The sequence below is a fragment of the Channa argus genome, chromosome 20 (assembly GCF_033026475.1).
Source record: "Channa argus isolate prfri chromosome 20, Channa argus male v1.0, whole genome shotgun sequence".
NCBI classification, from domain to species: Eukaryota; Metazoa; Chordata; class Actinopteri; order Anabantiformes; family Channidae; genus Channa; species Channa argus.
This window is the reverse complement of record NC_090216.1, coordinates 3,130,195-3,150,139: the sequence shown is the minus strand read 5'-3', so window position 1 is coordinate 3,150,139 and position 19,945 is coordinate 3,130,195. Positions and strand designations below refer to the sequence as shown.

The 19,945-nt window shown below is 42.3% G+C and overlaps 2 protein-coding genes across 3 annotated transcripts; both read right to left on the bottom strand.

Annotated features, from left to right (window-relative positions):
* Positions 1-8,585: 8,585 nt before the first annotated feature.
* On the bottom strand, positions 8,586-10,306 carry hoxb1b (homeobox B1b). The gene is given in 5 exon segments (XM_067489192.1): positions 8,586-9,243; positions 9,541-10,110; positions 10,113-10,205; positions 10,208-10,234; positions 10,237-10,306. Coding segments are annotated over 5 exon segments (1,071 nt in total). The 3' UTR covers positions 8,586-8,932.
* Positions 10,307-11,459: 1,153 nt separating this feature from the next.
* Positions 11,460-14,769, bottom strand: LOC137106152 (homeobox protein Hox-B3-like). 2 transcript variants are annotated; one of them, XM_067489193.1, is made up of 3 exons: positions 14,189-14,769; positions 12,920-13,208; positions 11,460-12,018 (listed from the first exon to the last, which is right to left on the bottom strand). In XM_067489193.1, the coding sequence occupies exons 2-3, from the start codon at positions 13,113-13,115 to the stop codon at positions 11,462-11,464; spliced, it is 753 nt and encodes a 250-aa protein (XP_067345294.1). In that variant the 5' UTR covers positions 13,116-13,208; positions 14,189-14,769; the 3' UTR covers positions 11,460-11,461. The 2 variants fall into 2 exon arrangements, with proteins under 2 accessions (XP_067345294.1, XP_067345295.1); XM_067489194.1 differs by lacking the exon at positions 14,189-14,769 and having other exon boundaries at positions 12,920-14,171.
* Positions 14,770-19,945: the final 5,176 nt, after the last annotated feature.

The following is a 19,945-nucleotide window of genomic DNA, read 5'->3' as shown; positions in this document are numbered from 1 at the left end:
TGTTGTGTTTTTTTTTTTTTTTTGTATTTAAGCTGTTTACTCATTATTTTAAGATTATACACGTACTGAACCCACCTTAATTTTAGGTTATTGCTGTATCGTGGCAGTTAGTTCACTAAGCTCACCCGAAGAAACGGCCTTTTCCTCTGTATCATGGACTCACACGCCTGTGGGAGGAGGACCGGGGCCGCTACACCTCTGTTCCTGCCTACCAGGTCATTTAGATGGCGGGGAACCATGGAAATTGTGACGTGACTTTAAGGCCATTATTCTCAAGTCTCTTCTCTCCAAATCTCCTTCATTTGGCATTTCAGAAAAGTCTGGAAGTGATGTTGGGCTAAGTGGTAGCTAACGTTAGCTAAAATGATGTTATGCTAACGCTAGCCGTTCCCATTGGAGGCCGTTAGTTAGCCACTGAAGGTTTTCCCACGATAACTGGCGTCCGAAATCATTCGAAAGTCGTCGGCAACAATTGTCTGTGTGAGTTGTCACATTTACCACACATTGTTGCAGTAAATATGCAAATGTGTTTTATGTAGAAGTTTGTGTAACCTAGCCTACTTTTCACAGTACTTTTGTGTAGGCGCTGCATTCAATGACTCACCTCCTCCCTTTAGAGTAATGAATTTGTACAATCGTAAATCAGAACTTCGGAAAATGTATTTTGTTGCATTGCACGTTTTTCCCATAGCATCCATGACGTTTTCCTGACGTTTTTCCAATACATTGCAAATGTGCAAATGTTGCCTTCACACCCATCACCCACCTCTCGGTGAATGATATTGATATATCGTAAATCAGGAATCTGGTACAGAATGTCACACCATTAATGACTTTGCTGTTTTGTGTGTGCTAGCTAAAATTCCCCGTAACATTTTAAATGAAATGAGAATATCATAATTTCGTTGTGTACTGAGTACATTGTTCCACGTTTGTGCCGATGCTGCCTTCAAGTACACACCATTTTATAAGCTGGAGAATTGTAAATCACAAGTTTAATGAATTCCGCTGATGTTTTGCTAAACATAAAAACACTGTGTTATGGGTTATGCTGTGCTGAATTCCTTAGGTATAAAGCTGCTTGGTGTTTAAAGCTCTATGGAAATTAAATATTAGCAGGGATCAAAGTAATGTTTTAGCAGCACCACACATAGCGTGTCAGACCAAATTGGAAATCAGATGTTTTCACTTTAAATGTTTAAATTGCAATATTTCACTCACTTTAAGGGCTTTTTGATTGACCCTTGATAACTACTTGGGCTATTTCTGAGGGCATATAAATGTACTGTATCACTAAACGGGTCCCTCACTAAATCTGACAGGGCGTGGATGGATGGTTGTTATTACCAGGAAAGGGTGAACAGCAGCAACAGCAGGATTCGCACACACAATTGACACGTGTAGACGAGAGGCAGCGGTAGAGGTAGTAATAATAATAGTACTCGCGGGCCTATCGCATTATTGATCCTGTATTACTGAAACACTACAAAGAAGCCCATCAAGTCAGCAAAGCTCAAGCAGACACTGCTCACATCGACAGAATACACTGGATATAAATCACAGCCACGTTGGAATAATGTTATTTGTCTTTGCCTTTTAAAATATGCAATGTGTATTCAAGCTCCCAAGATACTTATCTTATATCCTAAGCAATTTCTCACATGTAGACACATGAAATTAATTACTATTTTGCACAGTAACAGGCTTGAATATTTAAAAAAAAAATGGGTATTCATACATACAACACTCAGATCTGAATTTTAATAAAATAATCTGGCAGTTTGCATGAATGTTTGCCATACTGGATTAAAATTCTAATCAGATTTTGTTCATACATTCCACAGGCATGCAAAACAGAAAATGAGAATATATTTTCCAAATAGATAGATCTAGAGAGAGTCTTTATTCACGGGAAATTCACAAATGGTGCAATGAGCTCAGCTTGTGTGGGTCATTTTGTTCTCTCTTGCTGTTTAGTGTTGCAACCATCTTATTTTCAGTAATGACAAATCTGCTTATTTATTCAATAATGTCTTTTTCTTGTCTGACCAATACTCGATAACCTAAAACATTCAATGTATTATACTTCAAGATCAACAAAGGCAGCAAATTCTCCCATTTAAAGGTTGGAACCATGAAATGTTTATGTTCGTTAGAAAATGTGATTAAAATTGTTATTTAATTATCAGACAAGTTTCTTTTGATTGACATATTGGTTAAATGAGTAATCGCTGCACCCCTATTGCATGTTTCCAAATTCCTGAAATAGTATTTTTTCCACATAGCAGGGAAGTATCCATAAATACAGCAGTTTCCTATTAGTGTTTAATTGCTTTAATCGTTTTTAGTATGTTTCAGCTTGTATCTCATGATGGTCTCCTTCCCTGTCACCTCTACAGGAAGCCACAGGGTCAGGGCGAGTTGAATCCCATGTCAGAATTGTCCCCACGTTGACCTGCGCCTGACTGGCCTCCAAGCAAAAAGCCCCTGTGAAGGTAAGAGGAACTGGGGTCCCCTCCCCTTGGAAGAGAGGTTCCCTCCCCCTGACAGCTCCACAGAGCTCCAGCCACCTGCCTGCTGGGTCAGTCCCATATGAAAAGGGAAGCCCTTTGTAATCCGACGGGGATTACACCACCCAACAATGCACCGCTGAAAGAGCGACAAAAGCCCTGTATCAAACACCACTGAGGGGGAGCAAGGCTATGATCTCCCACTACTACCAACACTGACTCCTCCACCACCTCTCATCTCCCCAAGAGGCTCTCCCCCCTTTAGCATTTGCTGCCTCTGTCCTCCTTCTGCCCTCTCATCTCTAGGATCTGGCCTTTTATCAGCGCATTCCTTTTCATTTGCATTGCGGTGTGGGGAGGGACAGCAGGTCTCTCTGATCTGAGCCAGGAGAGAGTCAGGAGGCTCCTCAGGCCATGAAGGGTGTGTGTTTGAGTGTGTGCATCCTTTCCTACACACACAGACAGAACACTGCATTCTGTAGATAGGCAGGAACACAGCATCCCTGCCAGTCTTTCATGCTCTGTTTATCTTTTGTCTTTGATTTAGAGAAGGTGTTATAGTTGAGATGCAGTTCTTGCAGAAAATGAATTTGTTTGTTAGTTGCTTGTTAATTTCGGGACTTCACTTAATTTATATTACATTGACCAAGTCTGAAATTGCCCCCTACTTGCTATATAGTGCACTATATCTAGTGTGTTCACTATTTTTTAGTAACGTCCCAGTGTTGAGTGTGTAAACCTATTCGCTATATAGTTCACTCAAAACTTTGACAATGGAACTAGAAATGCAGTGTACATGGCATGTTCATACTAAATGAAAATTGAAAGGCTGCTGCCGGTTTTTAAGAAAAGTTAAATGAAGTTGTTCTTTTTTTGCCACAATAATAAAAAAGTTCACAAGGACAAATAGATTCAAACATGGGACCCATTAGCTGCGAGGTGCTGCCCAGTTTACACAACATGCAATATTTAATCTAGAAAACATTTAGCTGTGTTTGAAGGAATTCCATTTTTTAAAGGAGCCTTTTGCTCGTATTTTAAGGCTGAAACACCAATTTATAATTAACATTGTGATAGTGAATGAAACTATACAGATAAGCACAGTAAGTAAATAGAAATTTAAATTCTAATCAGAGCTGTTCCATGTGAACACATTGAAGTCATTGTTTCACCTGTGCAGAAAAGCTGGTGAGCCTGATTATAAATGTAATGGTGAAGTGTTTTACAAATGTTTAGCCTTCTACTGAAAAGGGTAAGTGCACCTGGCTGAAGTTACCACCCGCTGCCCCTCTGGTTTTGACACCATGTGTATTATATTTTTGCGTCAGTTGATAGATTAAATCATAGGCGAGGCAATCGATGAATCTATGACCTTTAAGGTCCTGTTTCATTTCCAAACTCCTGTAAAAAAAAAAGAAATTGTCTCTTAAGGTGCAATTTGCTACTTAAGCTAATGCTAGCATGAGACTGGAAATCAATACGCTCCCCCCTGTCATCCCTCTCCCTGCTTCAGCATGTTCTTCTACACTTCACCATGCTCTGCACAGCCCTTCAGACATTACTTATCACATTACAATTAGTAAGAATGCCACTGCTGAACTAAAACAATTAGGCAGAAATTATTAAAATTCTCTCACTGGTTCGAAGGACAATTCTCACTTTAGAACTTTCAGAAGTGAATATGTCTCAAAGACTAACTTCACATGAGCCATCGATGGCACCTTTCCACAATATGATAAGTTTTGAAACACGCATAGTAAGACTATTCAAATCAAAGTTTCATACTTTACCTTTAAATTCGTATATTCTATTAGGTTTTGTAGAACTGGGACAAATTCACTGTATGTGAAAACTCACTGTGGCAATAATCCTACTTCAGTCTGAATCAATAGGCAAATCGCAGGTCACCCTGTCACCATTTGTTATTAAATGTTGGAACTAATCACTCTGTAAAGAACAGGTGTAGCAAATATCTCACGCTGGTGCTCAAAGGTGCTGCCCAGTTTAATCGTGTCACTGCAAATGCAAACTCTTGATTAAAGAAAGTGTTTGGCTTGGTTCTTAAGGGTCCCTTGTAAATGTTTGCGTTGCTCGAGGAGAGATAATAAGAGGTAGTTTACTTTTCGGATTTCCTCCGAATCATTGTGTTTCTAACCCACCCATTTCTCAGGCACACTGTATGCCAGTTTAGGTGGGTGGGCGGCTTTGTTAGTAGCGGGGTAAAACGCGATGATGGATGGAGCACACAAAAGGCAGAAGAGCAAATGTGCTGCGCTAAATCTACAACCTTCACTCACAGCCTTACATTGACTGACTTGGGGGTTTACCTCCGCTTGTGCTCAAATCAATGTTAGCCCTGAGAGCATTGAATAGAAAATCATTCAAATAGTATTATGTTAGGATATATGAGCCATTTCAAAATATTAATTCAGTATTATTTTAGCTGTCTGTTAAGGATAGCAGTGCATTGACTTGACTGAGTGATTACACACCTCTATTATGTGTGATATATGAATGTATGAGAAGGAGCTATTTTTCATTACCAAGACAACGTCCCTAGAGGCAGTTGTTAAAGAAGAATCTATGAATTATCCTCCTGGAACAACTGGGCCTTGTCATGAGAAGAGAGGAAAGGGAAGGGAAGGAAAAAGGAAGCACAGCACTATTGATAGTACTGGGATTGAGAGACTGGAAGGACGCCAGAAGAATGTGTCTGCCTTCGCTTGTGATCCTGCACACTGCCGCCTCTCCCTCTGTCCAGTTAATGGGAATACAAAGCAGAGCGGGGTCGATGAGAGAGCGGTGGTGGTGGTGGACAAGGAGGAGGGGCGGGTGGGCTAGCTGCTGTCTGTCTTCAGCAACCTTCACTGCTCGCTGGGAATTGACTGGGGAACCAGCAAGCGAGACCGACACACTGTCACTGGTAAAATGAACTGTCACCTTGCATTTCTCAAACTCCTGGCAGCATCGAATTGGCCGCTTTGAACCATGTGACGTGACACTGATTGAGTTCTGGTTTTACCCCCCCCCCCCCCCCCCCCCCCCCCCCCACACACACACACACACACACACAGGCTCTAAATGAAGGAGCTGGTTTAATTTCAAGTGTACAGCCCAGTCCATGCAAAGTATGCATGGGGGGAGGGGTGGTGGTTGAGGGGAGGCATCAGTGTCTGAGCAGCGAGCATCCCTTCAGAGCTGCATCTTTCCGCCAAATCTCTCTCTTTCTCACCACCCCTCATTATTTCATTGTGCTGCTTCGTTACTCTGCCTCTCAGCTAGTCTTGTTTTTCTTACGGCACATAGTCATGGCGATCTGACAGGCACACGGAGGAGGAAAACTATTAGGGGGTAGCCATTTGGATCCTGGAGCCAATCCCAGGGAGTATTAAGATGTTAACCCTGGCCAAGTCACTTGTCTCTCTCTGTTACTATGCTGATGGAGTGTGGAAAGGATGCAGTCACAAGGGGGACTCAGGAGACGGGGGCTTCAGGTTGGCTGGCGCTTCCAGACCCAGTAGAGCCTGACTTGGATGGGGGATGGTTGTCAAGAATCTCCCAGTCTGGGCTAAAAGGAGCCTCAGTGCCATAACAAAGGAAGATGAGAGTGAGCCATATAACTAGGTAGCATTTCTCCACAAGGTTCCAGGGAAAGTTAATTAAAATGGCTTAATTTCTACAATTAAAAGTCATATGAGACTGGATATGGATTCTTTCGTTGCTTAAACACCATTATTTTAATAAGTGCTAAAAAAAAGTACTGTTTTCATTACAGGTATTAATAATGCAGAACGTTGATGTCTCACTGAATGTTTTACCGAATAAACCACTGAGGTTTAAATTATATCATACAGTCACTGTGTTTGACCATCTAGATACTTTTGCTTTTGTGTTTTTGTAAAAGAAAATATATATAGGTTATGCTGATTATTTTATTAAACTGTTTTCTGTATCAGCCAATTAAACTTTTGGCCTATAACGCCAACAAATACCTAAAAATATCAAGTCAAATATTTACATAGCACAATGTCATAAATTACAATTAGGCCTCGGGGAGCATTGCAGTGTGCACAGCCTGAAAAACAACAACCAAAAAAAGCTTTTTTCTGAGGGCAAACAAAACCACTCAAACACCAGAGGAGGGGATGCTTCACCCAGGAGAGACAGAGATGCAGTAGATATCATATGTGCAGGAAATTGTCCATCATAATTTCCCCACATCCTGAGATACAATCATAAAATATAATTTTGCCGTTTCGGTTATTTAGTGCTTAGGTTGCGTTTTTCCTTCGTTCTTTCTACAGGATAGTGGCCTTTTAAAATTATTGTAAAGAGATGGGTTTTAAAGTTATATTGCTGCAAAATGTTGACATTTATAAAGTATATCCTTAAAAATGTCTCCCGTGCTCTTCAGGGGGTTCTTTTTTGACGTGCTACGTATGCGATCGATAAATAAGTGTTAACCTAAATAGTCGTGTCTGATATCTCCCAATGAAAATGGCTCCTCTGTGGTATCTCTCAGATGACCGACCCCCGTCACCCCATGAATACTGTATCTGGTTTTCCTTTGAAGCCCCGGGACCCTGCAGAGTGACATGCGACAGAGGAACTGGTAGAAAACAAGGAAGTCAGCCTGGCAATAGACTTGTAAAAGAGCCTGCAACAACTGCGAGCAGCATGGGGTACAAACAGCACTGGGTTGACCTCAAACAAAGTGCAGAGAAGGGGGGCGGGGCAGCTAAAGATGTGTGAGATAACTAAGGAGAAAGAGGTTGGCAGCTGTATCTATTAATAGACGCGTTTTTGATTATTTTTGTAGCCATGTAGAATCCCTCACCGCGGCCCTTCATGCTCATTAACCACTACCTGCTCCTCTCTTCTCCTTGGCCTATTTTTTTCAGGCATGAGGCAAAGAGGAGATACACTGATCCCAAGATGAGAAACACCCTCCTCCTCCTCCTCTCCCTCAGCGGAACATCTGTCTCCGTGATCTTGGCTGCAGCACTGGCTCTGACACCTCCAGATGGAGAGCCCGCTGGGAGCAATGAGGTATTGCCCACAGAGATGGCAGGGATCACACCTCTGGAATGAAGTCCCACACTTGTTTTCTGCACCGTTCCCTTTTTTTGTTGTTGAGTGTGTCACAATTCACCGAATAGATTGTCACCTCGCCAGTCCTTGGCCTTGTGACTCATCTGAAGAGGAAGCTTTTGGCGTGTAAAGAAATGCACGACAACAAAACCTCTCAGCCCTTTTTCTAATTTACAGTAATGGGCCGTATGGTATTTCAACTGTAACTTCTATTCATGGGACTGTATTAATTTTTAATATAGTTGTGAGAGGACTGCACACTCATGCAGATAAATTTCAAATGGTTGCTGATTTCCCTTCCATGGAAACATTTTTTCAGAAGCATAAAACAGTTTAAAGTTCATACAAAGTAGAGCGCAAATGGCCTGCAGCTTTATTAGTCTAAATATTAAAGCGATACCTGTACAAATCTGCAGCTTGAGAGGCCTTGAGTTGACCTCTCCGAGCTACTCCTGTGCCTTGACGGATTGACTCTGCATTCATTTGTGCCTGAACTCTGGGTGAACCTCAGCTTTAGGAAAGAGGGCACCAAGCAGGCCGGTGCTGCTGGAGCAGAAGCTTTGCACTGTGCAAACTTAACACCCTATGCAAATATTGAAACTGCTGACCCTTTAACCATCAGATGAAACTTAGGGTGTCACTCCCAGGAAAATGTTTAGCTACGAGCGGAGCCAAAGTGCCAAGTGTCTGTTTTTCTGAGCGTTTCCCTAAAACTATGTGAAATACAATTGGATTTCTGTAGCAGCTGTGCCACTAGCCAAGCAGAATTTGGGTAACAAATCAAGGGAGGGACTAGCTGGAGTTTGTTGTCATGTTTAGAGCCCCTGGAGGTATTTTGAGGTGAAAAGGTCACTAGGAACCACCCCGTGTGTCGTGGAAGATTCCTCCGGTCACATTATGCAGGAGAACTTTGAGACTATGGTGATGAATATAGAAAAGAAGTTTGTCAAAGACTTTATCGAAATATCCAGTGTGGGTTGATCGAATAGAGCTTTTCAGCATTTCATTTATTTACATACACACCAAATGCAGCTTTTTTTTTTCCAAATCTTGAAACTTTATTCAGCTAATTATCCCAACAACCAGGACAAAATACCCTGTAAATAAATAGTGCAAATAATGATACTGAGCACGTCATACTCATAGAAAGATTACAAAATACAAGAACAAGAAGTTTCTCATCATTCCATTTCAGAAATCCATGTACTATAAGCACATCAGCAGACACAGACATACCCAGTATACTTTACAAGTCCACAAGTATTTTTTTTCACAGTTTCTTTTTTCTGAATTGGTGCTGCTCAGGCCTCCAGTCACATCTCTAAGTGACATCAGGGTTCACAGTCTTTTCCCCCCGCCTTTGGAGAAGTGTCAGGCACAGAGAGTTTCTCCACAGGTGCCGGAGTGTTGGCCACAGCGCAGCCCAGCTTCTCGCGTTTCTTCTGCTTCATCCGGCGATTTTGAAACCATATTTTCACCTGCGTCTCGTTGAGCTCCAGGCTGGCGGCGACCTCCACCCGCCGGGCCCGCGTCAGGTATTTGTTGAAGTGGAACTCTTTCTCCAGCTCGGTCAGCTGCTTGGTGGTGAAGTTGGTGCGGATCGCGTTGTGCTGACCGGGAACCCCGAACTCCGACAGGACAGCTGTGGAGAGAGATGGAGGAATGGATGGATGCATGATGGAGAAAAACGTGGAAACTCATCGAGCTAATGCGTAGGGATTATGTGTGAATGTGAGAATGAATAGAAAATGTATAGAACATTAGTTGCCAAATATTTATTCAGAGCAATTTAAAACACTTTGGCTTCATTATAGCTACTGGAATGGGTTTTACGCACCGTTTACGAACAGTGCGGCAGTATTACCTCCAGAGGTCTCGTGGGAACGCTAAATGACAATTCATAGAGCTAATTCTCAAATCAGTCTGAGGGTGAACAAACCTGTTTTCGGAGGATTCCTCTTCACTTTCATCCAGTCGAAGGTTTTAGAGGCTTCCTCCACATGGTCCAAGTCCTTGTCCTTACTTTGGGACGGTAACCTTGCGTAGACACTCTCGGAATGCTCTTGCTGCCTCTGATCTCCGTTGCCAAAATGCAGATATTGGCAGCCCGTTGCAACTCCAGGCCCACAGCTGTCCCCGGTGTAAGGAGCCATGTTTGTTCCGACCGGTGAGACCTGCGCATGAATGAAGCTCCGGTCCTGCTCGGGTGCGAGGCCGTACTGGTGCTGGTGGTGTCCGTACTCCAGAGGTGACCCATACACGGAGTTCCCCGTGGTTGCAAACTGCAGGTCCAAGTTGACGTGTGTCTGATGGTGCAGGGGGAGGCTCGGAGTCTGTTGTGGCGCAGAACTTGCAGCCACTAAACGTCCGTCTGGTGCGTAACTATCACTTGTTGCGCACGAGTTGGACGACATGTATCCATGGTTCAAACTGTGGTATCCGGTCTTGGCACTGAAAAGATTGGCTCCCCGGTTGCACACAGGATAGTCTAAATACGAGTTCATCCTGAACCTGGGCCTGTTGTTTGCTCAGAACTGATTAAGACCAAGTCATTAATCGGTGCTCCCTTTGTCCTCCTAGGTAGTATGTCAAAGCCGTAAAAGTGCCCTTCTCCCTCATATCACCTTCCTGACACACCATGTGACCCGCCAAACGCCAATGGCAAAGGACCTACAGCGCTCTGTCAAGTCTGCAGGCTCGTCCATCAAACGGCTCGTATTTACATGACAAATGCTTCAATCAGACTCGCTCATCCATCCGATAAGAACACAAACATCAAGACACATTGGGAGGCTGCAGTGTTAGAGGAGCTCGAAACGACAAATGAACGACCATAATAATATTGATAAGGATTTGCTATTATTACAATGTATATTAACACACAGAAAGGCCAACCATGCATTATTGTCTTAAATGGGTCAAATTATTTCATGATCCATTCTGACCAAACGTGATGCCACTCACAGCTTCCACAGTTATACTACAAATAGTAATTCTCGAATTCTGTGGTGTTAACGTTTCATTTAATCTTTTTTTTTCCAGTTTTTGCTGCGATAGTAGTTGTTGTGCATTAATTTTGCAGTGAAAAAACATGAAGTTCCAGCATGTTTGTTTACGGTCATGCTAAAAATATTTCTCGGCCTTTAGACAACCTGAATGCTGCAGACAGTCTCCTCTTATTCAGACAGTGCAGTTTTAAAAAAAAAAAAAAGAAAGAAAAAAAGGGCAGCGCAGTGAATTCAGTGATCCATCATGCGCTCTTTATAAAGGCTGACAGCTTGTGTGGCCCTCTTTGCCCATAAAAGAACAAAGACACATTTAAGGACCATATAGGCCCTTTTTTCTGTCTTCTTTTTGCCTTGCTCGAGAGTTAACGACACTCAGGCTATAATGTAATATCTCCCAAAACCTATCACGTCCACAGTCATCCGTTAGGGGCTTTGTAATGAACTAAGTGTTAATGTGATTTTATAGACCTCCAGTGCCAATTAAGCTTTAAGAAAAGGGATTTTCTTGTTTTAACCAACGTTTTGGCTGCATTTACAGTCATTTTCTGTGTTTGGGGGTGTGTTTCTATTTCTTTAGAAAAATAGAGCGTTTTCAAGTTGTTGCTGGTCGTGGAGAGTCTGGGGTGACACCTCAACAGATTTCTGCAGCCTAAGTATGCAGGGTTTAATTTAAGATACATCAGGGTGGATCAGCATTTCCTAAGGCCCATGTCTAAGGGAACAACACTGGTGAAAAGAATAAATATGTATAAATACAAATAAATTAGGCTGTTTAGATGATTAGTCCAATGAATAAATAAAATCATCAGTCTTTCTGTAATTTGAGGGGTTTTCTGTGCTGCCTCTTGACCTCTACAGATGAGTCAGTCTTGGAGCTTGCAGGATTCTGTCCTGAGGGGTGCAGCTCTCGGAGTAATATGACCCGTTCACACCTGGATTCTGAGCGGTGTCATACTGTGTTACAAACTGCGGGCCGTGCGGAAATCCTGCAGCTGGATATTCGTCCAGATGCGCCTGCTGCTGCTGCTGCTGCTGCTGTCTGGACATGAGCGGAGGAGAGGCCCGTTGGAAATCGACGCCCAGATGGACATAACCCAGGCTCGACAGAGTCGGACTGCCCGGGGCGGAGGGGGAGGATGGGGGTGAGGAGGAGGAGGTAGTGGCGGAGCTGGTGACACCCTGCAGCCGCTCATCTTTCTTCTGCTTCATCCTCCGGTTCTGAAACCAGATCTTGATCTGCCTCTCGTGGAGGTTGAGCAGTCCGGCCATCTCCACCCGCCGCGGCCTGCACAGGTAGCGGCTGAAGTGAAACTCCTTCTCCAGCTCCACCAGTTGCGCGCTCGTGTACGCGGTGCGCGTTCTCTTGGAGCCCGGGGGCGCGCTTGGACTCTTCTCGTTGGCGGGGCAGTCTGTGAAGACAAACAGAGGAAGAAAACCCTGGGTGGGGGCAACAAATGTCAGGTTTCCGTTTTTCTACTTTTAAATTTATTTAAACTTAGAAGCTTTTAAATTGTAATTTTATGACCATCCTCTGATTTATTACCGAGCTGTGACTGATTCCACTGATTCTGTGGGTGGTTCCCTGTCACTTTCCAGTTTATTAATTCCGTCCTTTCATCATAATTTATTTTATTACTTTATTCAGTAGCAAAACTATCATCCAAAAAAATGTACACAATATATAAATAACTGACAAGTGACAAATGGAATAAAAGGCCACCACCGACACACAGGTTTCAAGTTTGTAGGAAACGAAACATGTAAACAATGAGATTTCTACGTTTATCTCGCGTATTTTTCTCAACGTTTTTTCCGAAAGAGATTTGTTTAGTATTTATGTCCCTTTTTAAATCTTTTTTTTTCTGGATCGAGCTTCCCAAGATGATAATAAATAATATTTTACAACCTGTGCAAGTTGAGCAGCAACAACCTATAGAGTTGTGTTACAATCAGTAAACTTGACTTGAACGCTTATTGTGAGGCCTTATTTCAGAGTTGCACTCGTGTCGTTTTCTGGATTATTTGCGCTTCTGCGCCTCGTCGCTTTAACCCGGTTCAAACGTTTTATCTTTGATTTGAAAAGTGTTGCATAAATGAACCGCAGAATTAATGTGGGCCTAAAATCTGAGCCAAGGTGTGTTTATCCTGTGCTACATGCCCAAGTGAACCTAATGAATCGCTGCTTGACCTTTTGAACCCTGGAAATGAGACAATGTGAGATATTTTTGCTCAATTACGAGCTCGTTAAAAGGCGCACGAATGAAAAGGCCGCACTGGAAAACTAAATCTGCGCCTTTCCGTCCTGCAGACCTGGAATTCTCCGGCCGTCCTTCTGATTTGAGTGTCTGGACTCTTTCATCCAGGGGAAAATCTTTTTGCTCATGGTGGGTCTCTGTTGTTTTGACTTCTGGGGAAACTCAGACGCGTCCACTCGGTGTTCATCTGTTTGCTGAGTGCGGCCAAACGCACTGAAGAACTGCTGGATGTTGGTTCTCTGCATTTCCATTTAATGTGCACCGGGCCCCTCTTTGACCTTCTGACGGAGCGCTGGCAGCCAAATGTCACATGGCAGGTTTCCAGAGAGCCATGGGCTTCTGGCCTGCGAGGATCCAGAAAAAAAAAAAAAAAGACGGAGACAGAATCAGGGAGGAGACCGAATGATCCATCTTATCAGCTCAATAGTGTGTTGACATGAATAGAGGCAACGGAAAATTAAGACTGTGGTGGGAATACAACGTATAAAAAAACAATAATTTGAGGACAATCTAAAAAATCTAAAATCTGGACAGACGTGAAATTATTTCACATTGTTAGGTCAATGTGCTCCATCCTATAAGGGTTATGTTTTTTTATTGTTTGTTTGTTTTGGTTTTTTCTGTAAAGGGACAAAATTACAGGTTATAGAACGAAATTATTTCTTAGGAGTGTAGTTTGCCTTCAAAGCAAATGAAACAGTGGCAAACGACTAAATTAGTCATAATAATACTATATGAACATGTGTATTCTTTTAATACGTAGGATGCATTAAAAATACATATATTATTTTTGTGTGTTTCTTGAACCTACAGTGGGCCTGTGGGTGGTAATGAATAAAAGGCTTTATTTAGGAAATGGATAGTGTCTGCTACATCTTCAGCTGCAGAAATACATTCTAAATGTTATATCACATTGTACTAAAAAGCTCATCCATCAAACGAAAGAGTACAAAAGTCCATTGTGCGCTGCAGCTGTTTCTGTGCCCCGAATTTAAAAGAAAATCCCTTTTTTTTTTTCAACCAAATTCTTCATTATATTTAATTCACTGTTCAGAAGTTACACAGAGTAGATTTGTAAAAGCAACAGTTTTAAGGAATAAGTGGGAAACCGAGTAGGAGAGCGAGAGAGAGAGAGAATAAGTGTGGAGGCACGCAGCTTTATGAACTCTGGTTGAACCGCGACTGGAGTCAGGCTCGTAAATCATAAAGACACATAACCCAGTTCGCGGCACCACAGCCCGGCTGCCTTACCTTCACATCCCACATTCATGCCGCACTCAAACGGTCCTCACGGAAAACAAATCCGGCACCGAGCCGCTCTCACCTTTTTGGAGAAGATCCCAGATTAGAAGAATAATCCCCGCACGGAGAGGGAGGCTTTCTCGCGTTGAGAGGATGCGGCGGCGATGTGGCTTCGGATGGTGGTGGTGGTGGTGGTGGTGGTGAGGGGGCGTGAAGCAGACTGGACAGTGTTTCTGCAGCTCAGACCGCCCTGCATTGCATTTCTGCACAGTGTGTGTGCGTTTCTGCTGATCATGCAGCTCAGTTTCACACGGCTTCCTGTGCGTCTTCATGGCAATTACAGCCGAATGAAAACCCAAACATGAACAGAGAGCAGGAAAAAGTGGAATATTTTTATCTCAGAGTCCCACTTTAAATGGATTAAGATAAGGGAACCTCTGTCCAGCCCCGAAGCTACTATAGTTTTGACATTTCATTGTTACCCACACGCAGCATTTTCTGGCACAGTTACACACGAGCATTTCTGTTTTATTGAAACAGCCCTGGCTGGGAACGTGTCCAGCTCTGGAATAATAAATTCAAACATCCCGTTTAGGACCGATGCCAGAGATGCCATAAATTACTCCAAAGAAAAAAAGCTATTTACGGCAGCAGCAGTCTGTGTTTTCTTTTTTCACACACTCACATACCAAGTGTATTACATCTTGTTTATGTAATGAGATTTTTTTTTTCTCGTTCTAATTTAAATGAGTGATCAGATGGACTCGTTTTAAAGCACTGAAGGGAGACACAGACAGTGGTCAGCATCCATTAAAAAAGTCTCTGTGCAGAAGTTCAGTGTAATGGGGCCTGGACAGGCTTTGGTTTCCATGTGGGCTGCTGCAGTGGATCGATGCTCGTTGCTTTGATCCCTCGTCTTCACGTTGTGCTCGAGCGCTTTGACTGGCTCTAATAGGTAATATTTAACTAAGTAGCGTTAATTAATGCAAATGGCCATCTTTGATCTCTGAGGCATGCTCCTGTAAACAGTCCCCGCATCTACTGTACAAGCATGTCTGCTGTCACATACAGCTCACTGGGGGGGGGCAAGACCACCACAACAAGCTGTAAAGTGTGGTATTCTGTATTATTTCATGCAGCTTCAACATGTAATATACATGCTCTCGTACACTTAGCTGATAGCTCATGCAGTCCAATGCCACAGCCATGGATGGATCATAGACCCAGGGCCTGTAAAGGAGGCCCCTGAGCCAGAACCGACTATTAATATTTATTAAAAATACAGGTTTGACTATCACAAAGCTCAATTAAAAGATAGTTATGATGGCATGAAGACAAAGAACTCCAAAAGCAGACAGACACCAAACAGAAATTGACCAAAACAGACAAAAACATGCACAGAATTACCACAACAAAACAAAAATAGACACAAAATAACTCTAAATTGAACACAACCATTAAGATTGCAACAAAAAAGGCAAACTAGAAAGACGGTGACCAGAAAGAGACAATAAATGACACAAAGGACCTAAAATAGACAAGGACCACAAAAGAGGCACTAAGCAAAACCAAATGACCACAGACAGAAAAAAAGGGAAAAAAACATCAGAAGCAAACAACAAATGATCGCAAAGACAGAAAATACAAAACAAATAAATAAGTGAAAATATTCGAAAAGTGACCAAGCATAACACAACCACCACAAAGAAACAGGGACCACAGAGACACGAAATGAAAACAATCAGCAGCTTTAGTCATTTAGTGTCTCTGTGTGTCAGTTTCTGTGTCTCTGTGTCTCTGTGTGTCAGTTTCAGTGTGTGTGTGTGTGGGGGGGGGGGGGGTCATCACCTATCTTTGCCCAATATGTCATGTGGCTACAGCCCAGATTTAGTCCAAGCTGCTCAGTTTCTGTTGTTTACTCACAGATTCATTATAAATACAAATTCTTAGCACAACATCCACTTTCGGGAAATTTGTGGGAGCTCTTGTTTCCACAGTTGTCCAGGTCCTTTTATGCCACATCCAAGGGGAATACTGCACTTCTAAGTTACAAATGATGTTTCTGCTGAGACCAAAGCATCAAAATACTTCCTTCACTACGTGGACTAAAATCAAATAACAACATAAGCTGATGAAGGCCGTGACATGTGGCCTAAAGCTCTGGCGTTGTCAGATTTAATTACTCTGAGAGGTGATTCTAATCATTTGTCCTCACCAATTACTGCATACCAGGAGGAAGTACTTAGATGTTTTACTTTAGTCTGAGTATCTTTACCACTCAGTAACAAGTCCTGCATTTAAAAAGTAATTTAACTTAAAGTACTTTTGATGCTGAAGGGCTCATTTCACATCACTGAATACGATAATATTAGATGATATATTAGTGATGCATTCAAGTTCGTGACTGTTGCAGCTGGTAACGATTTTAAAACTAGACTGTGTTTTGATGATTATAGGTTTTGGATCTAATAATTCATTTGAAGTACTTTATGCACTGCTAATTAATAAGGTCTTATGGCTATACTTTTTTTTCTTATCCCGTGAGGTCAGGGTCAGCACACCAGATCGTACACCGGATGCCCTTCCTGACACAACCCTCCCCAATTTCTACCAGTTTCTACTTGGGGCCGACACTGCACAGCTGGGGATGGGGATGGGCTGTGGTTCAGTGTCTTGCCCAGGGAAACTTTGACCTGCTGTCGGGATGAGAGGGGCGTGAGCCTCCGACCCTATGGTCAGTAGGCAGCCGCTCTACCAACTGAGCCACTGCCCTCTCATGGCTATATTATCAGTAAAAAACTTTATCAAATGAATGTGAGTTAAAATGTGATATTTGCCTCCGAAACATGAAGTTAGTAGTAGAAACAAGTCAACTACAGCTCTCATGGAAATGTACTTAATTTCTTGCATGTAAGTAAGAGTATAATGTAATGTTACAAACCCTGCATTCAACATTAGGTAAAAGTACAAAAGTATTCGTGTTAAAATATACTTAAGGTGTAAGGTGTAAGAGTGTACTTTTGTGTACAAATATCTCTTGCCCACTTGGCCCAAGTGATATTTCGTTTCACCTAGTCATTTTACCCACAGATGGGTCACTGTTTCACTTTCTTTTAGGTATAAATAAAGTCTGATCATAATCTGTAATAATAGCAGCTGTATGATAAAGGTGCATTTGAAGTGTTAGTAGCAAAAATGAACAAACACAAGCAGCTCAACACTGAAATTACTTGAGTAAATGAAGTAACATTCCACTAGTATGGGATACGCAGGTGTAGCTAATAAACGCTTTAGTGTGGAGTCCATAAATCTCACTGCAGCTATAAAAAGTGACACACGAATACAAAGAAAATCAGAATTAAGTGCTCCGTCTTAAAGCAGTCTAAACTGCTCTCAGATAAACGAGCCTGAGAAGAAGATGAGGAGGCTCTTGGGGGGGGGGGGCATACTACAGATGTACTGCCATGATAAGTCAGTACAGTCAGCGGAAACATGCTGCATAAATATAAATACACATTTGATGCCTCTGGCCTGTAGTGAATGACACCATTGACGTTCATCATCTTCATCACAACTCGGTGCTCCACAGTCTTCAGGCTGCCTGTCTGAGCTGTGATGGACATTTACACTCTCTCTCTCACACACACACACACACACAACCCTGCCCCTTTCAGTTTCCAGGCCTGCTGACAAATGCACTGCAAGCTTCTCTCATCAATTAGCTGCAGGAACCACGTGTCCACAGAGGAAATTTATCGCTTTGAATTTATTCAAACACAGTCGAATCAACAGTGGCAGCAAGCTGCTTTCCCACAGTTAAATACAGGTACAGTAGCTATAGAAACGCAGTCGTGTGTTTCCATTTTACTTTTACTCTGCCACACTGATGTGGAAGCTTCAGTGACGTTGCAGATTCTTAATATAAACTACACGTCAGCTGAACAACTGTCTCTCTACATTGTAAGAGCCTCACAATTTGCTTTTTAGGGCCACTAACTAAAAAAAAGGGGGAAATGTTGATTATTTTACAGTAATAGTCAGAGATCAGGTCTGCAAAGTGACAAGACCTGAACACATTTCTGCAGAAACCTTATTTATGAGGCACATGTGGAACAAACCTGGGCTGGATTTTTGTACATTCATGTTAACAGCAGCAAAATACTGCGTTTCTATCAGTAGTTCAGAAGTGTGTTTCTCAGTGGAGTATTTGCTCAAAGTACATTTGAGAGCACACACTTGGTACTTTTAGCTTCAGTGAAGAAAGTGAATTAGTACTTCTACTTGTAGTGGGGTAAAGAGAGTACCTCCACTTTTTACTTCTGCTTTTTTGTTCTGTTGTACTGTGTACATTTAGTAACCAGTTTCCTGCTGAAGCATAAAGAAAACTTCAGCTCCCACATTAAATAAAAGTTCTTACGCCTGAACTTTAAATCAGTGCAACATGTATTTAGCTTTTATAAAACGCAAAAAAAAACTAGTGCAGTATTAAAGGTACTGCATTTGTACTTGAAGTAGTTGCAATTCTGTTATTTTTATTTTCACTTCACTACAATCCAGTGGGACATATTGTACTTCTTACTGTACTACATTGACAGATTCTCAGTACCAAATGGAACCAATTACTCCAATGTTTTACAATATCATAGATGAAGCAGCTGTCATAACGTGATTGAAACCAGCTGCAACATTAGTGACGTCTGCACGTCAAACGTCAGCTGCAGCGCACACTGACTGCACCTCTGCACTCAGACGCGATTAAAAAGAAACAACTTTAGCGAACTTACTTTGCGCTGCAGCCTCCTCCTCTCCTCGGCGTCCGCTCCGCTGTGGACTTGCTTGTGCAGGTCATCCCCTCGTTTCGCTGCTGCACGCTGCAAAAACTTCTCCTCGACCACCAGACAGCGGTGGTGAAAAGACGCCGTGACAAATGATGGGGCCGAACAATGGCCCGCATTCACGAGTCGTCCTGCAACTTCCACAGATGTCATATTCTCCAACAGCGTGAGGACGAACAAAACCCTCCAGACACCGTGTTCACTCTGCGGAAGGCCTGCAGCTCTCCATACAGAACCCCGCTCAGAAAACCAGACATTTCCTCTGCAGCGGACAGTCACCGTTTTCCTCGAAATGTCTGTGTTTCTTCTCCCCGTGGTGAAGTGTCATCACCTACATGCTCCCCAAGATGCGAATTTGTGGCTGCCGCCATGTTTACACAAACTCGGATCTACAGGGTGGATATAGATGACAGGTCTTCGGCCTCCTTCACATTATGTGCGCGCGAAAATACCTGAAAAGAATCCCACGAAGGAATGTCTAAATAAAATTACAATGAATCAGAATTAATCTCATTTGTTAATGGTTCAGCTCAGATAAGCCTTTAATAACCAAGTCTGTGTTGCCAGATTGTGATGTTTACCCGCTCTGCAAAATGCTCTTAATTCATGCTCATATTCTAAAAAGTTGCCGAGTCAATAATTACTGTCTTTAATCTGCAGTTTGGAATGTAAAAAAAAAATCACTACGTGTCACTAAAAATTAAACTAAGTCGCCCATAGTTGTTATGTTATTGCAGCATTAATAAAGGAATAGACATGAACACTTATAAATGTTTTTAAGTCGTTATTCGTGGTTTAAATCCAACCATTAACTATTATAAATGTTTAGAATTATCAATACATGTGTTTAATCTACCTACTCTGCAGTTATGAATGTTTATAAATCAATAATAGTCGTTATAAAGTTTAATAAATTATTAATCAATGGCTTTATTGCACCAGGTCTGCAATTATAAATGTCATTAAGTCATTAATAGCGAAGATAAATGTTGACAAATTATGAC

Coding starts and splice junctions, on each gene's coding strand:
- LOC137106152 (XM_067489193.1), bottom strand. CDS start 13,115: ATGGAAATGCAGAGAACCAACATCCAGCAGTTCTTCAGTGCGTTTGGC. Junction 12,019..12,919: donor GGACGGCCGGAGAATTCCAG/GTCTGCAGGACG, acceptor TTGTCTTCACAG/ACTGCCCCGCCAACGAGAAG.